Here is a 21,037-nt window from a genome sequence, read left to right on the forward strand (position 1 = left end):
GTCAACATAGAAAAAGAAAATGAGATGGCAAAACAATTTGAGGAAAAAGACAAAAGAGGAAAAAAAACGAAGATCAGGCCCTAAAACACCTTTGCAGTGAAATCAATCGGCTGGGACGGTAATGTAGTAGGGGCTGTAAAGAAATGACTCCAAAAAATTAGGAAAAGTAGTAAACGAAAGGCAGGCCAGTGTCAAAGTCGTCATCGTGAAAATCGAAGAGATGCAGTAGCTATAATGGGAAAAGCGAGATAAACAATCAGGCACCGTCCCCAGTAACAACATCTGTCCTTTCTGAGCCACTTCCCGCTTGCTCAATCTCCTCGTCGTCATATGAGAAGACTGGTAGGGCAGAATTAAGCGTATACTCCTCTTGGTGAAGAGCATCGTCATGATGGAGCCCATCCAATTGGTCCAGGAACGGGGCTGCATGAATATCAAACTCATTAGTGTGCTCAATGTGGTCGAATCCGGGCTGGCTGCTGCTGCTGATCGACAAGGTGCCAAAAAATTGGCCGGCAAAGCCAGCAACTTCATTGGCAATGTGCCGCTCTAGAGCCACGTCCAGCATTTCTAAACCAGCGCGCTGTTTTTGAAGGTACTTGGCGCGTTCTTCTTCGAGCCGGCGACAGTTTCCGTTCCGGATGACGACGAGGTAGCAATTGGGACATAGATATTTGTTGGCACAAAAGGTGCACGTGCAGGGTGGGTTGGCACGGACGCAGTCCTGACAGACATGCACTGAGCAGGATGTGCATTCGTTCAGAATGCTTGTGCATCGTTGGCGCTTATCTCCAGCTGCGCGGTATTCAGGGCAGAAGAAGGACTGGCATCCTTGCCACTTTTCAATTCTCATAGGCGATTCGAAAAACGCGGATGAAGGTGATGAGGCGCGAGTGTGATTATTCGAGCTAGTCGACGAATTTTGTATCACTAGGCTGTCATCAGAAGGGCGGTTTGTTTGGGGAATAGAAAGAGGGTGGCTGGAAGTCGGTCCATTGTTCACAGGAGTGGTAGTTAGGAGTGACGAAGGAACATTGACTTCGGGAGCAGATGAAGAACGATGAGCCTGGGGCTTGACCACGGATTGAGAACTCGCAGGAGTATAGTCGATAGCAATTTTCTCCATAAATAAATCTCGATAGCCACAGATACGAAGACGAAGCCCACGTAGGTCGTGTTCCATACACAAAGGCTTTGAGCAAGTTTTGCAGTGGACCTTCCACTGTGGAGAATCATAGCATTCCTGGCACAGGTTCCGGGGACACTGAGAGGTCTGGTGATTGGGGGGTCCAAGGAGCCACCGCATCATTTCAACATGGCCTTCGACAAGAGTATAGTCTGGCTTCGACGGGTCTCCGTAAGCATGCGTGGGGAATGTTTTGCTCCATTCATTTGACGAATATTCTGGATCTTCCCACCCCTGAGCTCTTGGAAGGGGAGCAGCTCGCATGCGATCTGCATCTCGACCTCCTTGGCCCACATTAATTCCACCACCGCCTGTAAATGTCGGCTCGGTGCAACACCATCGAAACTTCAGCACAGGATATATGATAGGGGCTGGGATACCATTCTGAGGATGATTAGTATTGTTTCCATCGGCATTGGCATCCGAGGGTTCCTGCATCGAGCACGGGGTGGTTGAAGCGCCGGGGGCCCACCAGATGCTGTGCCTCGCTTCATTTCCTTCTGCTTTTGGTTCGCGTGCGTATGGAGTGTCATATGCGCAGCTATAGCACAGCGTTTTTCGACAACCCATACAGTGCATCAGGACACTACACTGTTCGCACCGTTCATGTATTTCTTCCAAGCACGAATCGCATTTTACGTTTTCGATAAATTTTCGATGGCTTCTTCGCAAGTGTGCGGGTATTCTTTTGCCTTCACCGTAGCACTGGTCCTCACCTGTTCCCAGAGCTTCTCCGTAACATCCTGTTTCATCGTGCTCCCATAATTTTCCATCACGTTTGAGCGAGTCAAAGGAATCGATGACCGGACCTATCCAATTTTTAGATCTCCATAGCCTGTCGAATACGACCCATACTTCAGGGGTTCCCTGTGGCGCACGCATTTGAGCATAACCCCTTCTCCGGAAGCACCGGCCAGCCGGGGTAGTGCACCATGCCGTATCCGTCCATATTCCAAGTTTATGGCAGAGATTAACCAGTTCATGGGTAGGTTCTGAATCCGAATCTCTTCGATGTAAAGATGAAGTAAGGTATGGGCGTCGTCTATGGTGTCTGCAGCGATAGGTATATAGACTTTTAAGCGCAAGGTGTTTAACTTTTGAAGATGAGCCAACTCTTGATTTCATATCTGCATCGTATTGTAGCCCAAACATGGTGAGGTACGGTATGATGTGGTACTTGAGCGAAACATTCTTGCAGCCACGGACTGACAAATGTTCGATGGTCTCCCGTCTCGCATTCAGGACGGTTGAAATGAGATTTTGGCCCGAGACAGTGGTGTTATCCAGGTCCAGGCTCTTCAGTGACGGACTGAAGGGTATGACAACGTGGAGGAGCAACTGATCTAGTGCGTATGGCCGGGACTGTCGCTGTACGACCTGGCCGTCAGCTTCAGCGGTGACGGGACGCACCTGGGCGGTTGTGGACGGCAGGAGAAGGCGAAAGGAGAGGTACTGCCATGCTGTTGGATACGATCGTAGGAATGTTCGGAGGTAGTGGGAGGTGTGGTAAAGGCGAAAGATGGAGTCGGTGGGCGCTTGGAGGAGGAACGATTCGAGGATGGGCGTATGGGTGGAAAAGACGCGTTCGAGGGTCGACAGCGGGCGGTAGTGATCGGTCCAAGCCGTTTCATCCTGGGATTCTATCGAGCCAGCGAGCGAGGCCGAGGAGGCTGTTTCGCTGGAGGTGTCGTCCAGCCGCAGCCGGGAGAGGCTGGCGACGGGGTTGGAGGTCATGGCCTGGGCTGGTCGGGTCTGCAGGCGGCGGGATTAGCAACTCAGAGGCAGCGCCGGGACAGAGCGGACGGGCAGTCGAAGCATGATAGAAACACCGAGAGCGATAGGAAAGGGTGGCCGATGCGATGATTAGGAAACGCGAGACTCGTGTGAGATGGACAGGGTCATGAAACAGAAGAGGAGCTGCTTCAGTTGTGATGCTGAAGGGCGCGGATCTGCACGACACAACGTCAGTCGCCAGACGCACAGGCGGTCAGCTCAGCTCAGCTCAGCTCAGACGCAGCAGCGCTTGTTGGCCGGGAACAGCAGAGGCAGAGGCAGAGCAGGCGAGGGAGCAGCGGTTGGCAGCGCGCCGGCCGTGGAATTCGGCGACACTTCTGGTTGATATGCGCTTGGCGCTGGCGGCGCAGATACTTTCCGCGCCCGAGCGAACTAACTAACTAACTAACTAACGAGCTGGCAAGGGGCGGCCAGCGCCACGTTGAGCGCCGCTGTTGGAGTGCGTGAGTGACGGCCGCTTGGCCGAGGCGGCGACAATCGCTGGCTGCTCTGGGCTGGCGGAAGGCCATGGAGCTCTAGCTGGGGCAAACTCGCCATCGATTACACACTGACTGCGCTACATATGAGCTATACGGAGTACGGAGTACATCCACCCGTCTACTAACTACCGCCGCGCTGTGTCCACGCCCACCGTGTATCCGCGCGCAACGCCGCTGCGCCCTTCGACAACCACGCTGCCCCGGCCGGCCTCACCGTCGTCTTCGTACTGCACCGTGAAGTCGCTGCCCAGCCCGTTCCACGTCCTGTTGGATCTCAAAAACTCCGCGCCCGGCGACACAACGCCGCTGATTGTCGCAATCTCCCCATTCATCCTTCGCGTAAGCGCCGTCGAGTTTCTGGCCTCAATAGAACGCCGCATCCCTGAAGACGCTGGCTGCACATGCGAGCTACGCATGGGGCGGGCGCTGGCTGTTGAGACGTACCTGCCAGTGCGCAGGTCGAACTCTGGAGGCGCCGATTCGGATTCCGACAAGTCGTCGTCGTCGTCATCGTCGTCAGGGCTGCGGCTCTCGACGTCTGTTCGATCGTCGGACCCCGTCGAGCGATCGTCTGTGCCCAATTTTGCATCATCCAGCATCGCCTGATAATCACCTCGCCACTCCCCAGTCCATACGCGATCCGTGTCCTTCTGTAAAGCCAGCTCCAGCTCGTACGGCGTGATCACTGGCTTCCAGAAGTCTGCACTGTCAACAAGGGAGCTTTCCCAGCATCCTATAACCACCCATCCGCCTATTTCGCTGAAATTAGCGACTTTCGCGGCATTCAATTTACCAACAACAAAAAGATAACTTTTTTTCCCAGCCCCTGCGATAAGCTGCTGCACATGCTGGACAATATGTAGATAATTCTTCACGCTCAGAGTGTTTATTAGAATTCCAAAGATGGGCGCTGTGTTAAGTGACGTCAAGATTGCGTATCGTCGCCGTAGCGCTGCTGCTGTTGATGCAAGGAGCGTCTTTGGCGGTCGGACCGTACTAGACCCTCGGTTGGTGGAGTAGATGCGAATTGACGCGACTCGCGAGGATAGCGTCAAAAGAAGCGACGTTGGAGGATCCGATATGTGAAAGAGCTGCCAATTTCTTAAGCTTTCTGGCTCCTCTCGGACGGATGCCGGAATTGTCCTATTTGGAACAGGCGAAGCAGGATCATGCACCACGCTGGTAGCAAACAAATTCGTGTACCCCTTTTCCTTCATTAACATAGAAGCAATCGCCTCAACGTGGTTGGCATATGTGACGTCCGCGACAACCAAAATCTTCTCATCCTTGTTGGGGTAGACGTCTTCAAATGCCTCCACGAGTGGTCCGAAATCCAGCTTTCTATGTGTAAAGACATAGACCACCGGTAATCTCGACGTCGGCGATAGACATGCCCGGCCATAGTGAACCACAGCATCAGCATCTACATGTTCAGCGGCCACCTCGTCCACACAGCAAGTGCCGTACGAAGTATCACCAAGAATGTAGAGCCTCGGAGGTAGATCTTTCGGCACGTCTTGAACACTCAAAGTAGTTGTGAAAGATTTAGTAACGTCTTCCAAGTCCAGCTTGTTTGTCCCATTATCCGCCAATTTCCCACATGCGCAAGACTTCGAGCTATCACCGGCCTTTTGGGTATCTTCCAATTGAGGGGCAACTGCGGAACTTTCCAGTCCACGGCTGAGAAGTTGAAACACTCGAGGTGCATCGGGTAGCATTTCATCGGGAAATTGTAGAGCAATTCGGCGCCATCTTCCCTGCCTGATCTCTTTGATCGTCCTCTCAATATCGTATATAACGTTGAGTTCTTCGTCTGACTGCGAGTCGGTCGTGCGCGGGGTAGTGGTGGGCTCTGTCGCCTCGAGGATGTGGTTGTCCGGGGTCGATAGAATTGGCGCAACTTCTGGTGCAACAGCCATTATTGACTTCCTCGGCGTAATGCCAGCTGTGTCTCTCTGCTGGTGTTCCTCTGGCAAACTTGATGTCTTTCTGACTGCGAAATATCTAGCTGGCGGGGCGGTAATAGATGTGTAATATTACGCCGAAATATTGATTATGTCATGAGCCTAGGCTTATCTTATCAATCAATCTTATCTGATTCGCTGAATCTTAAATCGTTCGCTCATCAAGACCGACGGAGAGAGAAAGTAACAGCAGCATTAATAATACTCTACAGATTGGCGCGTGCTTCCTCGCCGGCCCATACACGTCTAATTAACTCCCGGATGGGCTCTCTCTGAATTTCACGGGGGTTCCAATACGGGTTGCTAACCGCGATATCAGCAGCCTTGTCGATATCCTCCTCCTTCATTCCGAAGTCCTTCAGCGCTCTTTTTACAGGCAATTTCGTCAACAGAACATTTAAACCCCGAATAGCATCGCCTTCGCTGTCCGGAAGCGCATCAGCCAGTGCCTTCATAGGCTCTGGTATGGCTGGTGCATTATAGGAAATAGCATGTGGGAGAACAGCAGTGTGCGTTTCGGCATGGGGTAAATCGAAACTACCGCCTAGAGCGTGGCAGAGCTTGTGATGGATAGACATGCCGACGCTACCCAGGCACATCCCACAGAGCCAGGCGCCGTAGAGTGCTAGTGAGCGGGCATCTCGAGAGGACGGGTCTTTAACAATCTGTGGTAGCGCAGTTGCCAGGCTACGCACACCTTCAACAGCGAGGAGGCGGATAATTGGGTTTCCGTTGCGCGCATACAGCGCCTCGACTGAGATCGATGGTATTAGAATTGAAGATTTGCTTCAAAGTTCTATAGAATCGTATCAAACTAAGAAGAAAAACATACCTGCATGAGCAATGGCATTTACGCCACTCGTCGAACTCATTCCAACAGGAAGTGACATCGTGAAATCCACATCATATATAACAGTTCCAGGAAGAATCCTAGGATCAGTTCTAGTTTTCTTCACGCCGTCTGCTGTCTCGCCCAGAATCGGAGTCATCTCACTTCCTGCATATGTAGTCGGGATACAAATATGCGGTAGGCCAGTATTGACACTTATTGCCTTGCCCAAGCCAATCGTGCTTCCACCACCAATGGAGACGACACTGTCGGCCCCCTGTTCAGAAGCATATTTCAGGGCCTTTTCCGTGATATGCATAGGAGTGTGCATAGTGGCCTCAGAGAAGATGCCAGCCACCTGGCCGCCTAGTAGGCGCTTCAGATCATCGGCTTGCTGTAGCTGCTGCGGCGTAGACAAAAGGAGCGGAGACGAGACCTTCAGGCGCGCAATCTCACTGGGGAGCTGTTTGATGGTGCCAAATCCAAACACCACCCGCGCTGGGCTGGCATTGTATTCGAATGCTTCCATGGTTGTCAAAGTCCGTGTGCTGTGTAATACGCCGCTCTGGTTACCCGCTTTGACGAGGGAAGGGTGAAGCAAAGTTGCTATCATCCGTAACTCTTCTGCAAGAAGGCGGCGATACAGGATGAACCGGCATTGTTCCGACAAGGTCTTTTAAAGCTCCCGGGCGTTGCTTAGCAATTTTCTGGCTGGACTTATCTTAGCCTTTACCGGTTTTTTGAGCTTGCTGTGTTGAATTTGTTCCGAGAGTGTTTCTCATCCGGCGCGAATCTACGGCAAATGCTCTCCGCTTTGAATTCAAACCCCACGCTCACTCACCACAACAGCTGCACTCTACAGGCACTACTTGAGGCCCGCGAGAATCGAGAAACCAGATAGTTGTTTTATTTGGGGTTTAATTTCGAATGATCTATTCTCTCATTACCGATCTACTCTTGAGCACATGTTTGTTCTCGGTCGAGACGCGGCTCAAAGATGCAATTGCTGAATAGTATCATAAAACCTGTATGAGCCGAGGCAAATGCCAACACCTTCATTTATAATATTCTAGATTTGAAGATATCTTGAGAATTTGTCGCTGTCCAAAACGGCAATTTTTCACATCGCCAGTTTTGTTTCCCCCAAGCATCTCTATTGCCAATGTTCAGATGCGAGTGATACTAATCCAAGTCGTTGAATGCCATGACATGCACGCCGTTAGACGTATCCTTTCCCTTGCCTCTCTTTCTCTTCTTGCGCTTCGTTTTCTCCCTTTTGTTCATTTCCTCGCTGCTATCGTCATCTTCATCATCATCACTGTCCTTGCCGTTCTGAACTTTACGCTTCGACCCAGGAAGCTGTCCATTCTGAGCAACTTCATCGTCTGATTCCTCCTCGCTGTCTTCCTCCTCACTGACAGCTTCATGCCATACCTTCACAACAGTGCCACCACCGCTAATCATCCTCCCTTGCACATCAAACCCCAGGCCCACAACTCCTTCAATATCATCATGAGATAGGTCAGATATAACTTTGTTCGACCCGAGTTGCACAAATCGCACGTGCCCATCACCCAGGCCGACTGCGACGATCTTTCCATGCCCCAAATTATCGGGCACGTTTGTAATGACCTCTAAGCTCTCGCCGCCGTCAATCGAACGATCAACAACGATACGCTCATCTTGGTCATCCCAAGCACCCTTTTCCCAGAGAGTAAGCACACCACTAGCTCCACCAACAACTAGTTTCTCCCCTTTGCTAGTTCCTCCCGCTTTAAGTCCAGTTACATAGGCCGAGCTGACGAGCTCCTCGCCTTGATCTTCACTTCGCACTAGAACCCCTCTGCGTAGATCTGTGACTGCGATTGTAGTACCACCTGTGGTAACCCATTGTTTGCTGTAGCCAGAAGTACTTGTTTCTGAAGGAGGTAAGGGTGTCAACGAAGATACATAATCGTCATGTGGATGATGGGTCTGTTGTGGCCGAGAAGATACTTCAGTAGAGCGATCGCGAGCGTCAAATAGATGTAAAGCCCCGGAGTCGGTTGCGAGAAGTAACGTTTGTGGAGACAGTGCGTGAATCAGCGATGGGCTGTCGACAGGTAAACTCGATCTATAAACCAAACGGTTTAACTTTTGAGCCCCAGCGCAACAAGCATCAGAGCAATGCGCCCGTAAGAAAGGGATTCTTTTTATCTAGACTTACCCATCGCCAGCTCTTGGCACCGCAAACTTCCACTCTACCTTCCCAGTTTCGGTCCTCGCAGCTTTCACCCAACCATCGGAACCCGCGGAGTACAAGCTCTCGCCATCAATTCCAAAGGCTACACTCCGGCAGCTTCCCTTGTGGCGCTTCGTTTGCCAAACAGTGTCTATATGCCCATATCCAGCCTTCCCATTCTCCGAGGGGGGCGGTAGATGAAACGTCTGAACGTGGCCTGACGAGAGCCCTACGGATACCAGTGGTTCAGTAGGATGGACCGCTTGTGCAAAAAGATCGGAGCTGAGAGGATAACTGCAGACAGTATCGAACATAGCTACATCCAGTGGTTGGCAGAGCGGAGCTTCGAGGAGCTGTTGTAGCTCTCAATTTGGAGGACTCGGGAAATCCACAGTAAATATAGGGAGGAATGGAATTAGGTCAAGGAAACATTTCAGATAAACAGTATAAAGAGCTTTCAATCTACTTTATTCCCGACGTCTGTAGCCCCAGCTGTGTTTTCTCAAAGATGAAAATACTCGTGATATTGCCAAGCCTCAATCCCGGATTATTGAAATACGATTGGAAGATACTTTTTCCGTGGTGCCTACCTCCTGTATCCGATCTCTCCTCACGCAGCCACCAACGCCTTTCATTCGAGACAATAACGAGAACTGGGATTTGAATCATAGAAAAGTACTAAAGGATTTACAATGCATAGTAATATGGTGGTTTGGGCCAGTAGATAGCGCCTCATTTGGAGACAAGCTCATCCGGTTACCAATGGACTGGACTTTGATTTAGTCTATTTTTGGACCTTTGATTTCTGCCTTCATGCAGACAACGCCCTCTGCATTGTATATATTTGCCTTGGAATATTCTCCGTCCATTTCTAGGCAAATCTGGTATTCCTCTCCCGCGTACAAGGGGTTGGTGGCCCTATAGCTGATGCTCAAAGGCAACATGTCCTCCGGGTTGGCATTGCCGTGTTCCTGGGCATCTCGCCAAAAATCCAGAATTGATACTAGGTTCAGCGGGCCGTGGACAACAAGGCCCCGGTGGCCCTCGACTTCACGTGCCCATGGCACTGAGTAGTGTATCTTGTGTCCATTGAATGTTAGGGCTGACATCCGGAAAAGAGACTCTGGAGTCTGGCGGAGATTTCGAGTGTACACCTTGGTGGTGGGAGAAGACGGGGAAGGGGGCGCTGGAGGCTTGGATGTCAAGAGCGGAGGGTATGAACGAGGCTCTTCGCTCGGGCTTGGTACTTTTAGTGCAGGTCGAAATACCCAACTGCTGTAGAGTTGAAAAGGTATCAGTAACTGCGATTCTCAGCAAAAGAAACTAATGCCAACTCACCGTCTATCAGTAAGGGCGACGCCATGTTCGTTTTCAAAGACTTTCTCCAAACCAACAATGATCATCTCTTCCCCGGTTTTCTTAATCACCTTTGCTTCGGCACTAAGAAACTTCGTCATCTCTCGTACTTCTTGCCCGACTCGTAGTAGATTCAATCTGCCATCTGGTGCTCTTGGCCATTGAACCTCCCCACCGGCCCACATCCGCCTTGTAAAAGGTGCATCCGGATTATACGATACATCGGTCCCGTCGGAGCCTAACTCACTTTCTAGAAAAGCAGGCGTGAAGTACACAAGATGATACCCGGGTGGAACCGGTGTTCCGACTGGTGGTGCGGGAGCATTGGATAGAGCCGGAGTATTGGAGTAGAGGTGGTTCCGGTTGAGTGTCAAGGAGAAAAGCTGAAGCTGATTAGCATCAAGGGCCTGTGTTCGAGTTTGAGGTCCGGCGGCCTGACATTTTGTCAGGAATCTATTTGCAATTGTCGACGCCGAGGGAGCGTAGGCGGCGGACGACGAAAAGCGGCTTGAGAAGAAAGATCGCGGGGAGCATCTGAATAAATGCATTGTTAGCTAACATGTGAATAACTCCATGAAGCCACCGACTAGCCTTTCAGAACCTATCCACAAAGAGCTCCAGCAGGCTGCCCACCTGTCATGCTGTGGTTGATATTCACTAGATTTTCGGGCCGGTGAACCCTCGGACAGTCCCCGCCGAAACTCAAAGCCGCCACCCCGAAGCTCTGCCCCGTCCGGAGTAATAATAGTAAAATAGGGGAAGAACTGTGATATTTGCACAAAGAAAGGTGGATTGCTACACACTACATATAACAGCTATCTAGTTACCATACCTAGTTATCATTTCCGCCTTCTTCCTCTGATGATTTTTCGCTGGTATCGCATTCGGATGTTTCGTCACCATCACTTTCTTCTGCTGATTCAGGGCTGGTATCGGATTCGGATGCCTCGCCATCATCCCTGCTTTCAGCCTCGGAAAATACATGGCTGGCATTAGCCTCTGTACCTAATCCGTATGCTTTGCTAGAATCGTCGCTCTCTTCCGATACATTGTGGGCGTCGGCCTCTTCCTCACTTTCAAAGTCCGACTCAAACTTCTCTTCCACTTCATTCCTCTTCATTTTTTGCTTTTGGAGTGTGCAACTTGGTTTTGTCACTGGCGGCAGGGTTGCGTTTGAGAAGAAGGGGTGACTATCGCTTAGAGATTTCCCTTGACAGACATAGCCCATCGGGGTATGGGTAAACTCCTGACCTCTTCGCTTTAAGCTTAGCCAGTCCTGAAGGAACACTAGAGGCCTTCCTGTAAATGTACTGGCGTTCTCAGATTTAGCGATTATTTCCGTAGAAATGGTCGTGTCCTTTTCTGAACCGGGTGGGAAAGGGGTAGGCGACATCGGGGAATCAAATAGATCATCTGAGTACTTTGTTGCATCTTCTATGGCTAAATATTCACAAAGATCTTGATATTCTTCAAACTCAAAGTATACGCGGCCCGCTAGTATGCCTAGTTGAATTGTCAGCCACTTAGGTCCTCTCCAATTTTGAGGCAAGGTCGGAATCGCATAAAACGTTAGATTGTTGAAATGTAACATTTTCCGTGTGACAGGTGCTGCGTATGTGATCAAGTGCGTGCCATTATTAATTGCACGTTGAAACATAGGAATTAAAATATCGGCCTCTTCAGGAATAATGATCATTGCCGTTTCGGATTCAAAACTCCAAATTAACCAGTTCACCGGGCGCTATAATAATATGAGCTATATATATATATATATATATATCATATTCTGAGAAGCAAGAACTTACCAGAAAATTGTCATTTGTGCGGCCCTGAGGTAGCTTTACTGTTCGCATAAACTCTTTGGATACAAACAAGTTCGAGGCAGCCGCCTGTGGGTTAATGCCATGCTTCTGTCCCACCCCCGTTTCTTTCAAAAATACAAACGCATGCTGAAAACCTGCATAACCAGAGAGTTTGCCAGTTGTAGCAAAGTTCAAAATATCTTGGTGTAGTCCAGGAAAAGAGAGGCCCGTATAGCGTGTTGGTTTCTGGACCTCCCGAACGGCCTCAACTTCGAAAGCAACCTCCCTCTCCTGTTCTACCTCTTGCAACGCCGACCCATGCACTGCATTTCCAAAATCCTGAAACCCCTTTCGCCGCGTTTTCAACTCTTTTACAAACTTTGCGATCTCAGGCGCATAGGAAGTAAACCGAACTGAAACATTAGGCTTCGAAACTGGTCGGTAAAGTTGCTCCAAGGTTTGCTTTTCGTTTTGTCGAATGGCATTGCAATATTTCCGTTGCTGTTCTGGGTCTTCTAAGAAGTGAGGATTATCTAAGCTTGCTTGAGTACGACTGCAAAAGTCCATTCCCTGAGAATAGTACAGCGGCTGGATTTGCTCAATTCCTAAACAGGTTTGTTTCAAGAGCCAGCATACAACATCTCGTGAATCAAGTCTATCACCATTCTGTTTCCCCTGCAGATCTAAGATACTTTGATGTACCTCTGGAGGCGCGCAAAACACAACCGACTGTGTTGTTCCAAGCTGGCGCAATCTCATAGCAGCTAGAAACACATCTCAATAAGCTGCTCAGAGTTAAAAATAACGGGAAGAAACTCACCTTGAACTGTATGGTCCTTTGTTTGACCCAGTCCTAGTGTCAATGCGCCAACAGCATTGGGAGGCATTTTGAGATCTGTTCCCCGTGTATGAGCCTCATCTAAATAGACAAGGCAGCCCTCAAGATCATCAGCATAAGGGGATGCTAATAAAGGTGTTTGAGCGCCATTTCGGTACAGAACAATAGGCTTATTTTCAGAATCAAAATACAGTGCTGCTGAGACCTCATAGTCAATTTTTAACCATTCTCTTGCCAAAGTTTTATTATCCATTTCTAGAATTTGAGCCCCAGAATCAATCAGTACTCTAATCTTCTGCTTTTGGAGAAGGTATAGCAGATCTATTTTGGACAATCGTTTTCTGGAGCTGCATGCAGCGAATAAATAACGCCGGTTACGTGGTTGTAACAGGTAGGTTAAAACCTCCGCATTGGTATGTGACAATGCAGGAAGATCTTGCTGTCTTATCATCAATGGAAGCAAAGTACGATTGTCATTAGTCCCACTGAAGCCTGTTGTTAATGCTGGTCTCTGATTCTGAGGAGAGAACAGAGGAATATCCCAGCCAGAGGCCTGAAGTTTCACTTGGAACTGTTTTGCATGCTTGGGGAAAACAAAGTGGTTCAGGAAATAGTCAATTGCCGCCACCTGGTATTGAAGATGCTTCCAGAGTTCTACCAGCTGTGCCTCATCATTGGTTTCAACTACACTCCATTCCCGAAGAACATCAGGAAGTGAGTAGGAGGTCTGGGTCCAGCGATCATATTCACTTGATGGATCATCGGATTTCACCAAGTGTATTAAACTTTGTCGTAGTTGAGTCCGTGTAAGGCCTCCAAAATAGAATGCCAAACAGGTGAACAGAATAGCAACATCTGGGTGACCCCATTCTGCTTGCTCAGATGGTACACCTTTAGCCGTAAATGGAACGGCAATGGGGTCTCTGTCAGGGTGAAGCCCGTATTGTACATTCCATCGCTTTTTAAGACTCAGGAGAAGAATTCGATGAACAAACAGCCCTCTCAAGAGATAAATGTTTTGTTTTGCACCAATGTTATTGGCAAACATGCTTTCAATGGCTTTTGTGGTTGTTTGAGGAACTGTTGAGTTTTGTATGAATGACTTGATAGCCATGCGATCCTCATGGCTGCGATCACCCATTGGAAGGATAGATGTTTGGCCACGAATAACATCCCTTATCAGCCGTGTAATCAACTCATCTTCCACATCCCTACGAAGGAAAAAGACAACTGGAAACCCACCGCTTTGTCTTGGGATGACCTCGATGCTCTGTGGAAAATCCCGGCGAAGGTTCCATAAATGCCCACTTACCAGTTGAAGCAGCTCTTGTGTAGATTTCCACCGATTGGGATAACCGTCCACAGTACTTTGTGAACCAGACGGGTAAATGAGTTGGGTTCTAGTGGCAAGAGTAAAGTCACATTCGTCTAATATGTCCCGACACCATTTCTGCATCCAGGTATGTATTTTGACCATCGTCCTTGCTTCTCCAATGCGAGCGTCTGATAGTCTCTGTAGCCCGCTCAACTTGAAGGAGAGGATATGTTCTGGGAGTGTCACGATGACGCCAGACGAGTGCTTTAGATATTTATGAACATCAAAGTACTCTTTGATCATTTCAAAATCGGTCGGAGTCTTGCGAGCAAATGGAATATGGCGAATTTCACGACCAATTAAGCCTCCAAGTCTGGTTTGTAGCAACTGAGCTGTCTGGGCCAGTAGTGCCTTGGGAACAACAAGCCTTACGAGTCTTGTGGTATCTGCCAGCTCAGCAGCAACCATAGGCATGATACACGACGTTTTACCTAGTATTTGACGCATGTAAATGTTGGTTCAAGGCTAAATAGAGAAGGGGCTATTACCTTGTCCCATATTCATTTGCAATACCGAGTTCGCAGCTGTCGTAGGAGAGATTGTAGCCCTAGCAACATCTACCTGCTCTTGCCTGATGGATATATCTGCCTCGATTTCAAGTAAAATCCAATCGGGGTGATCCATTGGCTCCCAGTTTACATGAGGGATATTTTCTGTTTCAGTGGTAACACGTGGGTAATTGCCTTTGAGGCGTGCATGTTCAATCCTGAGGGATCGCTGAAACGACACAATGGAGAGAGCATATTCCATTATGACCTCTTTCATATACATACCAAATTTGACATGGGAAGAGGACCGCAGCTGTTCAAGAAGGCTTATCGGAGTGATACATGGCCATAATCCACCGTCCTTAAGCCACTTTGAGCGTGAATCAAGCTTGTCAAAGATACTATTGATATAATTGTAAACCATTTGCACACGATCCCTTGTAACGTTGAGCTCTGGCAGCCCTATCTCAAGTCGGGTATTATTTGTAACATTAATCCTTTTCAAAGCTTCAATACTCTGCAACATATCAAGGCAATACTGGTTTTGTACCACTGAAGTGGAATTTTTTAACTGATTCACAATACTCGTCAGCTCGTCTATTTCATCGAGATCCGAAATTGCACTGTTTTCAAGTTTTTTTGATGAGCTTTGAGCATTACTATTGTCTCGTACGGCTTCAACCACGTAAGGCACTTTAGTGGTAGTATTTTTTTCGTTTCGGAGGGCAATAAATGCAGGCTTCGCTAAATTGTGACAAAGTAGGGTATACTGAAGAGACGGAATGACGGCTTCGCGGCTTTTTGGTTCGATTATCGATCGTTTGTAGTCGCAATAATAAGGAAGTGAAAAACGGCGCGGAGCCGAATGAAGGTTTAGAACATGTTGAACCTTTTCGACATAATCAGAGAGCTCCATGTTTTGAAACAGACGGAGCCACTCTGTGTGGATAATACTCATGGCACGAGGCAGATCGATAAGAACTTTGGGTGGCATATCGATCTTCGGCTCCGCACATGGCCACTGGTTAAGAAGACACTCCGCAAACATTCTGCTGTCTTTTTCAAGTTGCTGTTCATAAGCATATTCCTTTGCTTCACGGTCTCGTCGTGTTTTATAACTCAGCTGAAAGAAATTTCTCTCATCTCCAGCATATGGAGTGCAGCAAGGACTGATCAGCTGTCTAAGGTATTGAATAGTGGGTAGTTGTCGATACCTGAAGTTCACGTAGGATGGCCATTTCGGAGGCTCTATTTCTTTTAAGGTATCAATAATTGCAAACGCAATAATGGTTCGAATAATCAACATATTAACATCTGATCTAAACGACATAATAGCAAACATGAACATTAACCGGTGTTTTTCGCTGCAGTCAGCCAAGCGACAGAGGTTAACAAGGGATCCCAGGTAGGAATCATATTGAATATTGAGTAAATCAGAAATTAGGAACTTGTCAAAGACTGAATCGAAGCCACCAATATTCCAATTCTGTATTGACATGGCAAAATCGATGGCTACGCAAACATCCGGTGACCAGCTCCTTATTAAGCTCACGCTCTCATAGACATTGAGGCGGGACTTATTGCTGATAAAGTTGTCGCGTGCCTCATATTTCAAGTCAGGAGGTGGATTCAACCGCGGAAACCCAGAATCTGCACGCTGATAGAGGTTCCGCCTCCAATAGGCCCGCATCAATAAAAAGGTATCACCTGAGAGTCCGATATCCGGCATCTCAATATCCCCTTTGAGTGAAAATGAAGAAAGAATCTTTGCCTTTGCGATAATGTTATTAATCGCAGGCCAGAGTCCCTCATGCTGAATGACTGTCGTTAAAGAGTGATCCCATGTAACATTTTGCATCGTCTTCAAACCGCTTGGGTAATACGCTCTCTTTGGAACCAGCTTCAGAATTGACTCCAACGCTTGGATAGGCCCTATGTTGAGCGTGGTCCATGGCTGGCAGCGGGCAGAAAGTAAGCAATTAAGGGCTTCTTCTGTTCCGGTACGTCCAGTAAGAGGATCAGGCACAAAAAACGAAGTATAGGCATGGAATCTAGCTTTCTGGTATAACAAGACCGGTTCGGCCGGGCAATCAAGGCGTCCAAGTACGTTGTTAATGGTATATCTCCCGTATGCTCCTTCATTTTCAACTTGTATTGAGACATGACAATCGTTGCGGACGGCATGGATTTTCCCTATGGGAACGAGAATAATACGACGAGAACCATTCGAGACATCCCGGAGGATGATTTTGCTATCTAGACCATACCAAGTTCCCGCATCTTGGTCTGGATCTATTTCTGCGTTTAACTCCCGACACTGTAGCAAGCCTTTAAAGTTTACGAAAAAGGACAATTCTAAACGGCGGAGCTCAATTGCAAGTTTGCCATTGGGAGGTTGGAATATGGTCAAGCCGTTGCGATATTCAAAGTGGTCAAAAATTCGCGCGGCAAGCTTGAACAAACGACTGTGCGGGTCGACAAGCATACTGCCTTTGGTTTGGAATGTTCGTCGTCTCCACGCTTCTCCAGTGTTGATATCCACCGTCCAGTTACTAAGCTTCTTTTTCCATATTTCAGGCTGTTTTCTAATCTCCATGACCCCAGTATTCAAATTTAGCCAATGAACACAGTTCAAAACAAGCGAACCGGGCAAATCGAAATTTGTTGGGTTTCCAAAAATGTGGGGAGGAATGTATTCAAGGATAGAGCCATTTATATGTGCTTGAACCACCAATTTATGTTCAACGAATCCAATATGGATTTGATGGCCATTTATTGGGAAAGCGAGCAAATAATCCATGCCAAAAACGGGTGAAGGTATGGTGAGAAGCCGCTGCTTCCCAAAGAGTTGCTCTAATACCACAGAGGTTTTGTGCTCTGCAGGTAATTGTTTCAACGGTTGGCCATCAAAAAGCAAGTGGCCTTCAAGAAGGTGATAATGTATTGTCTGCTGCCTCGTATTTTCCTTGGGGGCGGGGGATAGGCAGACCCACCAACGATATGGAGCTTCTTGAACTTCAACAGTAGAATAGTCTCGAGGCATGCTGCCCTCAGGTTGAGGCCAAAATGCATCAATCGATACGGAAAAGGAATGTGGCGAGGATAAAATGTAGCTGTGGAGTAACGGCCCCATCCGATACACCATCTTCAAATCTCTAATAAGTGCGTTTTTTGCCAATGGCGAGAGCCGAGCAAGATCAACCGGAAGGGCGTCTTGTAACATAATTGAAGCTTCAATGAAACAGCAGAGCCCATCATTTGTCATCTTTAAATGTCCAACGTCACCGACAAAAATAGAGAAGGTCCTTCTACAAAGTAATGCAGCCCAAAACGCAAAGCTTGCAAACCTCTCCATCCCAGCCACATCTGTAGACTGATGTATTTCAGTTCTTAATTGGACAATCCACTGGGCTGTGATAATACGCCCTTTCTCGAGTATCTTCTTGCATTCTTCACGACAAGAAATTGGCCCAATCGAATATAACCTGAGAATAAGAGTCAACAACATGTCCATGCAGTTTGTCTCTCTCCAATTAGAGGATATGCTATCAAGTCGTTGGGAAATCTGCTCCATCAACTTCTGACAGAACAATGAGTCTCGAAAAGTTTTGTGCGCAACACGTAGGGGGTCCTCGTCGTCTGCAGGCCCAGCTTGAATTGCCAACTGAGATATTAATGAAGTTGTGGCTTCGGTACTCAAATTTAGGTTAGTTGAACCAAGCTCAATAAGTATCGAAGGCCATCGTCTGCTATTCCCAGAAAATAGACTCTTATATGCAAGAAACTCATGAAGATTCAATCCCGCGGGACATTGTGTTTGACTCGCAATGACTTCGTACGATGATGGAGCGCTAAAACCAACTGACAGCCCTATAGAGCTAAAGGGAGAGGTCCGGGGTAAATACATCGTAAAATGACGCGCAAAGCTCAAGGCTTGAGGATGCCTGCTAACCCACATTTCCGATCTAACGTCGAAATATGAAAGTCGTAAACCATTTGGAAGGCAGACACCATCTAAGGAAATGGGGAAGCGCATCCCATTATAATGTGTACGCAAAAATGATTTGGTTTTAGAAGCAAGGCAGATATCGTAAGAATCTCGGCACATATATTTTTGAAGCTGAGAATAGTCGTCAAGGAGCAGTTCGGGCTTGAAAGACTGCGTTTGACTCAAGGCTCCCACCGCGCATATTAGGCGCCAAGTTGCATTTCGGTATGCCTTGAACGAGGCTGGACAAGCAAGCTCGAATATGACAGCCTTCACCTCGGAGGGGCTCGAAGGAAGAGGGTATTCATGAACTCCGATCTTCATGCGCCTCGAATTACGCTGAAGGAAGCATTTCCGGCATTGCTTAACGTCGTGGACTAACTCCTCGGAATCAAGCGTGCTAAACACGCAGCTGCTTTCTGCTATCTCTCTTTCCAACTGCTCAAAATCATCGCTTAATTTTCGCCATTCCGCCTCCTTTTTTTTCAAGTCGGACTGAGCCTGAAGCTCTATTTCTAAATGAAGTGAACGTAATTGCACTGACTCGGTTGACTCGTCATAGTATCTTTCAGCAAAGCAACCCTTCGTAGGCTCATCAAAAATGGTTCTGTGAGATGCTTTATCACAACGGTCTCGAAGGTAGCCTTGAAGTACCCTGAGCTCAAGCATATCAGCGAGCATGGGCAATTGTAAGACATCCAGCGCGGCCGGCGCGATTGCCGGATGGAAATCTTTCAGTAACCCAAATAAGGCTACTGCACACTGATCCATAGCCATCCAGAGCCGTAAAACACTAAGAATCATAACGCTTTTCTGTTCCGGGCTATTATCATAAGCATCGGATACTTCTTTTAGATAATGCTCAATCCTTGATGCAATTTCCGTACAGCGTTCGTTTTCTTGGCCTGGGCTGTCACCTGAAGATAATTTAACATTTGATTCTTCGAGGTCTGATAAGGCATAATAGCGGGTAGCGAACTTTGAAAAATAATTATCCCCAGAGGTAATAAATTTGGATAGAGCTTCGCATTTCCCGCGATATTTGGAGGACTTTCTCAAAAGTCTATGATTTTCCATCACTTTTTGCAGGTATTGTTTACTATTTGGAAGGGACAATGTGACTGATTCTTTATCTGCGTGAAGAGGGAGTTGAGGAATTGGCCGTTTCATGCGAGCCTTCAAATTGGACCAAACATGTTCGATGTGCTCCGTGGCATGTTGTAGAGACTTTTGACAGCGAGCGGCCGTTTCCCCCAGCAATTCTTCATAAACAACCTTCATATTGGCTGGCAGGTTTTTCCCGTCTATCTGCAATTTTGCGAGTCGTCGAGCCAGTTTTCCTTTCAATAGAGTCAACGATTCAACGGAAATTGAATCAAAAGAATCATCTATAAGGGATGATAGTAGAGTGCAAAGCAAAGACTTGTAACGCAACCGCCCTATTTCCTCGCCGCAGGTGGAGCAAAAATATCTCTCGAGGCAAACACGGATGACAAGCCAAAATGCAGAACGCCTCCATGGTTTTTCGGCGCCAGATGCCCAACAAACGTCGTCCCGAACGCGCTTGCGGAGTAACACAGGAAATACACGAGTGCCGTTTGCCTCAAGAAGTGTCATGAGCACCTGTGCGATTAACGCAGGATTGACTGTGTCTCGATCTTCAATGGGAGAAGAGCCGGCTTTTGCGGCACGAGCGGTGAAACGTTTGATCGATTCTGTGCTAGCTTGCTCCAAAAATCCGGCAAAACTATCTTGAAACGTAGCCCGAGCAAATTCTGTATACGGCATGGCGATGGCCTCCCCTGGAAAGTCCCATAATAATGCATTTTCCGCAGCAAGAACTTTTTCCGAAATCGCAGACGCTTCGAATGCCTCAAAAAGAACATGATCGCCCCGGGTTTCACTTAGGGGACCAAAATTAGTTACTGTTTGAAATCACGAAATCACGATACTCACTTGGTTTGCCGCCAGACGATGAGTCCAGCATTCTGCTCTGTAATATGTAAAATTACAGGGACGTCGCGTTGTAGGTGTCCAAATTCATTCACCAGTCGAGATTTGTCCAGTTTCTTGCGAGAATTTGTAGATTTACAAATTTCTAATATCTGGCGCACTTTGTCCCAGAGATCACCAAGGCCGCCATTAGATTGGCGCTGGAGTTTGCGAGTCGCTGCTTGCAAGCGGCGAAGAAGTTCTTCCTCGATTTCGATTAAGTGTTTCTCTTGCCTTCCCGGTAGACTAGGGGGTAAGGCAATGTGGTTGATTATGCCCTCCACTAGAATACTGGAAAGCCGCGGTGGGGTGGGCTCATCCATGGAAAAAACAAATACTATCGACGTGGAGCTGTTTCAACAGAGAAGTACAGAGAAGCATCGGCCAAAAAAAAAGTATGTATTGTGCGATGCATGGCTGTGGAAGCGAGGGAAGATATACCTGCAAACACTTGTTGCCTTGGAGAACGAGGAGATTCCCGCCGAGCTGCGGTTGAATTAAGACCTCAACAAACAAGAAAATGGCCTCGTGTTCTACCATCAAATATCAAAACAAAGAAAATGTGTAGCAAGACTACACAGAAGAACTGTATTAAGCCGCATCTTAGACGATGCTGTACATCCTTACATGCACAGATAGCTGAGTGAGCTTACATACAGCTATACCAAAAAAATTCCGTCGTTCTCTACGCATTATTCCCAGCTGGTTGAGGTGTAAAGGTGCAA

The 21,037-nt window shown here is 47.9% G+C and overlaps 6 protein-coding genes across 6 annotated transcripts; all 6 read right to left on the minus strand.

Moving 5' to 3' along the window:
- Positions 1-256: 256 nt before the first annotated feature.
- Positions 257-2,920, minus strand: LOZ57_003179 (uncharacterized protein; the record flags this gene model as incomplete). The annotated part of the gene is made up of 1 exon (XM_049252231.1): positions 257-2,920. One exon carries the CDS (start codon positions 2,918-2,920, stop codon positions 257-259), a length of 2,664 nt encoding a protein of 887 aa, XP_049108735.1.
- Positions 2,921-3,584: 664 nt separating this feature from the next.
- On the minus strand, positions 3,585-5,378 carry DPH2 (Diphthamide biosynthesis protein 2; the record flags this gene model as incomplete). The annotated part of the gene is made up of 1 exon (XM_049252232.1): positions 3,585-5,378. One exon carries the CDS (start codon positions 5,376-5,378, stop codon positions 3,585-3,587), a length of 1,794 nt encoding a protein of 597 aa, XP_049108736.1.
- A 251-nt stretch (positions 5,379-5,629) lies between these two features.
- Positions 5,630-6,781, minus strand: LOZ57_003181 (uncharacterized protein; the record flags this gene model as incomplete). The annotated part of the gene is made up of 2 exons (XM_049252233.1): positions 5,630-6,177; positions 6,256-6,781. The coding sequence occupies 2 exons, from the start codon at positions 6,779-6,781 to the stop codon at positions 5,630-5,632; spliced, it is 1,074 nt and encodes a 357-aa protein (XP_049108737.1).
- Positions 6,782-7,434: 653 nt separating this feature from the next.
- On the minus strand, positions 7,435-8,787 carry JIP5 (WD repeat-containing protein jip5; the record flags this gene model as incomplete). The annotated part of the gene is made up of 2 exons (XM_049252234.1): positions 7,435-8,365; positions 8,459-8,787. The coding sequence occupies 2 exons, from the start codon at positions 8,785-8,787 to the stop codon at positions 7,435-7,437; spliced, it is 1,260 nt and encodes a 419-aa protein (XP_049108738.1).
- Positions 8,788-9,252: 465 nt separating this feature from the next.
- Positions 9,253-10,377, minus strand: LOZ57_003183 (uncharacterized protein; the record flags this gene model as incomplete). The annotated part of the gene is made up of 2 exons (XM_049252235.1): positions 9,253-9,748; positions 9,812-10,377. The coding sequence occupies 2 exons, from the start codon at positions 10,375-10,377 to the stop codon at positions 9,253-9,255; spliced, it is 1,062 nt and encodes a 353-aa protein (XP_049108739.1).
- Positions 10,378-10,661: 284 nt separating this feature from the next.
- LOZ57_003184 (uncharacterized protein) lies at positions 10,662-20,635 on the minus strand (the record flags this gene model as incomplete). The annotated part of the gene is made up of 5 exons (XM_049252236.1): positions 10,662-11,570; positions 11,635-12,395; positions 12,452-14,275; positions 14,333-20,223; positions 20,277-20,635. 5 exons carry the CDS (start codon positions 20,633-20,635, stop codon positions 10,662-10,664), a joined length of 9,744 nt encoding a protein of 3,247 aa, XP_049108740.1.
- Positions 20,636-21,037: the final 402 nt, after the last annotated feature.

Source organism: Ophidiomyces ophidiicola, assembly GCF_022830035.1.
Source record: "Ophidiomyces ophidiicola strain CBS 122913 chromosome Unknown scaffold_10, whole genome shotgun sequence".
In the NCBI taxonomy this organism is placed as follows: domain Eukaryota; kingdom Fungi; phylum Ascomycota; class Eurotiomycetes; order Onygenales; family Onygenaceae; genus Ophidiomyces; species Ophidiomyces ophidiicola.